Source organism: Saccoglossus kowalevskii, chromosome 17 (assembly GCF_978046115.1).
Source record: "Saccoglossus kowalevskii chromosome 17, keSacKowa6.1, whole genome shotgun sequence".
Lineage (NCBI taxonomy): Eukaryota > Metazoa > Hemichordata > Enteropneusta > Harrimaniidae > Saccoglossus > Saccoglossus kowalevskii.
The window spans coordinates 33,144,884-33,150,901 of NC_140657.1; the positions used below are offsets into that span (position 1 = coordinate 33,144,884).

General features: G+C 36.5%; 1 protein-coding gene across 1 annotated transcript; it reads left to right on the forward strand.

Moving 5' to 3' along the window:
* The first annotated feature begins 404 nt into the window (after positions 1–404).
* On the forward strand, positions 405–3,193 carry LOC146733588 (uncharacterized). Its single transcript, XM_085491998.1, has 3 exons — positions 405–539; positions 2,723–2,944; positions 3,159–3,193. Exons 1-3 carry the CDS (start codon positions 476–478, stop codon positions 3,191–3,193), a joined length of 321 nt encoding a protein of 106 aa, XP_085348124.1. The 5' UTR covers positions 405–475.
* The last annotated feature ends 2,825 nt before the right edge of the window (positions 3,194–6,018 follow it).

Sequence of the window (6,018 nt, forward strand, 5' to 3'; positions counted from 1 at the left end):
CAGGTCAAAAACACTACGGTATTATTGCAGAAGCCGATATTTGGTATGCAGTGCAAAGAAAATTCCGAGTTCATTGTACACACAATATACACTTATTAAATTGTTTTGTTGTCTGTCACTTTTTTTTCTCTTCACTTTGCAATCATTTCTACCCCCCCCCCCCGTGGATGAGGCTGAAGGTAATTGAATTATTTTCCAGACCAATTACATTAGCTGCGGTCATTCACCGCAAAGCATATCTAGTTTAACATGGCAAATCAAAACGTAAATCACTGTTGGTAACATAATCCAATTCTAGACATACTAGTACCGTTTAAGTAACTTCGCCGAATAGACATCAACCGGTTTAATCTGGAATAGTACACATGAGGTCAATGTTTGCTGCATAGTGTGATATCTGCCGGAATTAGATGTGTCCGATTTCCGTCGTGCAACTTGTGAAAAACAAAGCCATTAAAGCGTCAGACTTTAGTCTATGATCAATATGGCATGTTTCGTCTTTCTTCTCCCGTTGATTATCATAGCAACAGTTAATTCAGGTAAGATACTCGTTTAAGTGTTATTGTGTGCTAAAACGGGATTAGTTCACAGTTGACCAGTGTAAGCGCGTAACAGCAGTGGCATATTTTAATTTGTATACTACAAACTTATGTTTATATTCATAAGTGTGCATACACAGTATTTATAAGTAGTTTTTACTATTTTAAATTTCGTGAAAGCATGGATTTATTTTCCTATATAACACATATTAATTTTAATGGCTGTTGAGTGCAACGAGACCAGACATGACGTGCTTAGATATACAATGGCTGAAGGAAATCCACAAAAAAACTCATAGATAATTGGGGTAGCCAAGGGGTTGATATATCCAATGCAAGTGTTGAATTTGAATCTTTCTGTGTAAATGTTTTATAAATGTCCATAAGAGCCGTGAAATGAAATTTACAGTATACTATAAAACCATAGTCATTTCTTCCGGAAGTTCTAAGCGTTCTTAAATACATTGTCATTCGTAAATTATAAACACATGCATATCTTTGTTGACTCCAGTGTATTACACATAATCAACAACGTTAACTGATGTTTGACAGGTAGCAAAATATATCTGATGTGGACGTTATAACAGTTTTATGAATATAAAATTTCACAGTACCATCAAAATTCAATGGTCCCAGTTACACACGAACGGTCAGAAATCCACCCACCCAAATAATAGTCACTGTCTATTATTGACGTTGCGGGATTGTGGTGCCCTGTATTTTTGTTGGGAGTGATGATATGGATCAGCTTTAATATTGAACCAATGGGTCGCCTGATCATTAGAAACACCGAAGGCGATTAAAGAATTGAAAATCGTGGAAAGAAATCCTACCTAGATCAATAACGCAAAAAAACTGTACGCCTTTGTGGAAGATGACTGTCGGGGCAGTGTCACGAAGACCGGAGTTAAACTAACCAGCCATGTGAATAAACTGGACTTTGAGACGTATCTATTAAATATGCATATGACATTTAATATAAAAATACGTATAATATATACATAAAACCATTAAATCAAAATGAATTGATCGACTAATACAACATAGGCATACGCAGTTTATCAAATGATTCAATATAATCCAATACAATACACAACAGTGTTTGATTAAGTACTCTGAAAAGTCAACATTTTGACTGAAGTTCTTGTCTACCATAGAATTATAATAAATAAAAGTCAGTACGATATACGATGGTAGATACATGTTGTGATTCGTTCTTTGAACACAGCTATATACACAACGAAGATGGGGTATGCATCACCACCCAAGACACCACGACGCGGCACGGCGCGGCGCGGCAATATTTCAACATACAGCGGTCAAATCCAAGTAACAACACATCCAACAACGATATCCATGACTACGACGATACAGCAATTATTCCACATGCAATTATCTAATGAGTAGCAGATATGGTATTTATTCCTGTATTGTTCGGTATGCGACATTCCGTTATTCCAACGCGATAAATTAATATACTCACACTAATCAAATATTTGGACTCGGTGTCGGTATTTACACAACATTACTGTATATACTCGCGGTAACAACCAATTAACATCATTACGTTAATCATGACTCACTCAATATTAACGATAGTGAATGCTCAATCCACACTTCAATAAAACGTACTTCAAACACACGTTTCAAAGGACGGTAATTGCAATACACCCGTTGCGTACTGTTACCAATTTAATAGAAAAGGCAATTGCGTTATGTCGCTTAAATAACTTTTTCACCAGAACTAGGCATTTAATTGCTTTCACTGACCACTAAACAATACATCGCAAAAAACTACCAGGAGTCAGCCTCATCGACCCTGCACACACTGTAATCTTACACGTCACGAATGGCTCTACCTCTAATTGCATAATAATGACCGTTCCACACAACCTCGATCACAAACATAGAAAAAGAAATTACACGAGTTCAGTTTTATCCTGACAATGACAAAAGTTGACTTAGCATCAAAAGTATATATTATTAAAGCTATATATTAACACATATTAAAGCTTTATATTTTAACTGTTTTTTCATGCACACAATCTAGCGTGTTCAGATATATTATATCCTCTGATATTACTAGCATTGTAGCTAGGCATTAGTGGAGTGAGTAGATATTAGGTGATGTTATAGACTAATAAATTATGTCTTCCATAATTGTGTTGTATTTTTGTTTTCAGAGCTATGTCCAAGGGATGGTGTTATAGCCAATGGTAATATCAAGTATCTTATTAATAACCATGAATATAGTAATCCCATTCATAGTCTCCTAGTACAAGACACACAACGTTTATATGAATGCGATAACGGGTATACATTGAGCAATTATGATGTACGTGTACCTGATTTATGTGATAATGGGGAGTGGAGATTATCTGACAATATGCCATATTGTAGTCCAGGTAAGGCTTTTTCTACTTTTCACATATTAGTCTCCTTGGTGATATTAGTTTGTTGCTAGTTGTGACGTATTGTGTAATTTCGTATTTATTTTTTTGTATGAAAATTTGAAGTTTGTATCGTTCTACGGACGTTAGCAAGAACCGTGTCATCTTTTTACACAAAATTTGCAAAAACTCTCTACAGTTCAGCGATTATATCGTGTTTTTTTTCAAGCCAGTATTGCCATCCGCCGACAAGCTGAAGATTAAGTGAGCACACGCTATATATATATATATATATATTATACGAATACAATATTTAGCATTCCTTAGCAAGAGGTCTAAGAGGTCAAATTCCTTAGCCCGTGCTAAGAAAACGTGCATGAACGCTTAGCACGGGCTAAGGAATGCTAAGTACGGGTTAAATCTGATCCGAATTTAAGACACGGTCTAGACCCTTTATACACGGGCTAACGAAGTGTGCGCGAACGCTTAGCCCAGGGCTAAGCGCTCCCTGCGGCGACCTTTGGAGGTGAAAATTGTGCACGTGATCAAATACGTCCAACTTTCTCATTCCCAAAGTTAACAGACCTGAAGTTTTCGAGGAATGTTGCATTGTCCCATCATGAAAGGTACTAACTTAGAACGAAACATGCCAGCAGCAGAAATAGAACCTCCCGCGTGTCAACCATTTTTCGTTCGTAAATAGCGGCTTACCAAAGGTCACCGACTAATGGCGCCCCTTAGCCCGTGCTAACGACTGGCCCTCCATGTGCGTGGACGCAATTGGGTCTAGCCGAAATGCAAATATGCTAGATAAGTCTAAATCAGCTTAAATCTTAGCCCGTACTTCGTGTAACGTGAACACAGCTTTAATTTTCATAACTTGTCTTTGTGTCGTTTCTTGTTGCGATTACCTTGTTTCAGAATCATGTCATCAGTTTAATTGCAAGTCTAATTGCAAGTCTTATACACTCCTTAATTTCAACCATGAGTTTACATATGCTTCTTCAAATTCTGAACCAACATTTTGATCTACTTAAAGATTTTTGTGAAGATATCCTAATATATAAATTTTAATTCATTGTCCTTTCAGAAATTTTGCAAATTAAATAACGCTTCCGTTTTTCATATTTCAAGTTACTCTCTTGTTAAAAAAATGTCGCATTGGTAGTGCTCAGGGGGTGGGGTGGCAGCTTATAGTCACAATATAATTGATTATGTGGTCTTCAATAAGACTCTAATTCCTGACGCAGAGTTCATTGAGTTCATTTCCTTGCTAAAACATTCATGATTGGTATTTTTTTTACAGGAAACCAGGACCTAGTATTGACGAATTTTCTATTGGTCTTGAACACACCCTTGCCCAATTAAATACATCACATCCACACTTCACGTTAGTTGGCGATTTTAAAGTTGATTTCGTTAATACTGATTGCCCGGCCTTAACAATTATTTTAACACTTTATCCACCCTAAATTTCAAACAGTTAATTGACCAACCCACTCGTGTAACCAGCCTTTCTTCCACCGCCATTGACCATGTTTGTACCAACTATTTTGATTATTTTGTTCAGTGTGGTGCTATCTTAGCTGACATTACTGATCATCTTCCTATTTTTGCTTTTATCAACTGTATAGACAATATCTTCCAGAAAAAAACTTGCCTCAGTATCGCAGAGACTTCTCCAGATACAATATTGATTATTTCCATAACAGGCTGAGTCACACAAACTGGACAGATATTACCAATTCAGTTAATGCGAACACTGCCTTTATTAGCAACTTCATTAGTATTTTAATAACATTTATTCTGAGGTGGCTCGTTTAAATAAAGCCCTAAGTAAACCTGATAGCCCCAAAACCTTGGATTACTCGTGTGATCCTCAAATCAATTAGACACAAACACGAACTATATGGCCAGCTTTTGAAAAAGAATCACGTGCACACCATTCAATCTCATTATAATCAAATATTGAAATAAAAATATTCGCGTGAGTCTCGTGCGGAAAGCAAAGAATCTCTAATCAGTTTAACCTCTACAAAATAATTCTCCCAAACTATGGAAAACTATAAATAGTGTAACTGGAGGAGTCTCTGGGAAACTTAATAAACGTCCAAATAAATTGAATCTTAGCAACGCCAATTCCCACCTAAAGACTGTTACCTCTCCAGAGTAAAATGTGAGGCTTTCAACAAGTATTTTGTAAATGTGAGCGAGGAACTTGCAAACAAAATAAATAGTAATATTGATCCCATCCATTTTCTCGCGCACGCTAATAACCTTTTTTCTTAGTCCCGTCTCTGAATTTGAAGTAGAGACTGAACTTAAGCTAATAGTTCCCAAAAAATCCTGTGGTCATGACTTTGTCCATGGTGATGCAGCACCATATATTTCGCAACCGCTGACTCATATTAATAATCTTTCATTCAGTACAGGTATATTTCCTGACCAATTAAAAATTGCCAGCTATCACCTATTTATAAAAAAAGGTTCCCCTTATCGGCCCAGCAACTACCGACCTGTTTCTGTTCTGCCTATCCTAAGTAAAATAATAGAAAAAAACTGTTAACAAACCAATATGGCTTTCGCAAAAAGTATAGCACTAAACTTGCACTTATCGATTTTGTATCAGAATTATTGGATTCCCTTGCTAAAGGCAACTTTACTCTTGGAATCTTTCTAGACTTCTCTAATGCTTTTGATACTAATAATCATAATATTCTCCTATCCAAATTATATCACTATGGCATTCATGGCATTCCTTTTCATTGGTTTAAAAGCTGTTTAGAATATCGTAAACAGTACGTACATGCCTATGGTCGTAACTTTCTACTATTTCAGTCAGGTTCTGGGTACCACAAGGATCTATACCTGGACCACTTCATTTTAGTCCCCGTTCGGACGAAGTCATATCTCAGAATCCCTTTTGCCGATTCCATTCATTCTTTGCATGTGCTTAGTACTTTATGTGGGACATATGCACATGCAGTGGTTCAGCGATTCGATTCAAAATGGCCGACTGGAAGCCATCTTGTTTTTTTGAAAATGTTGTATTTTGGACATACTTTGTCAGCTTTCATTCAAATTTAGTA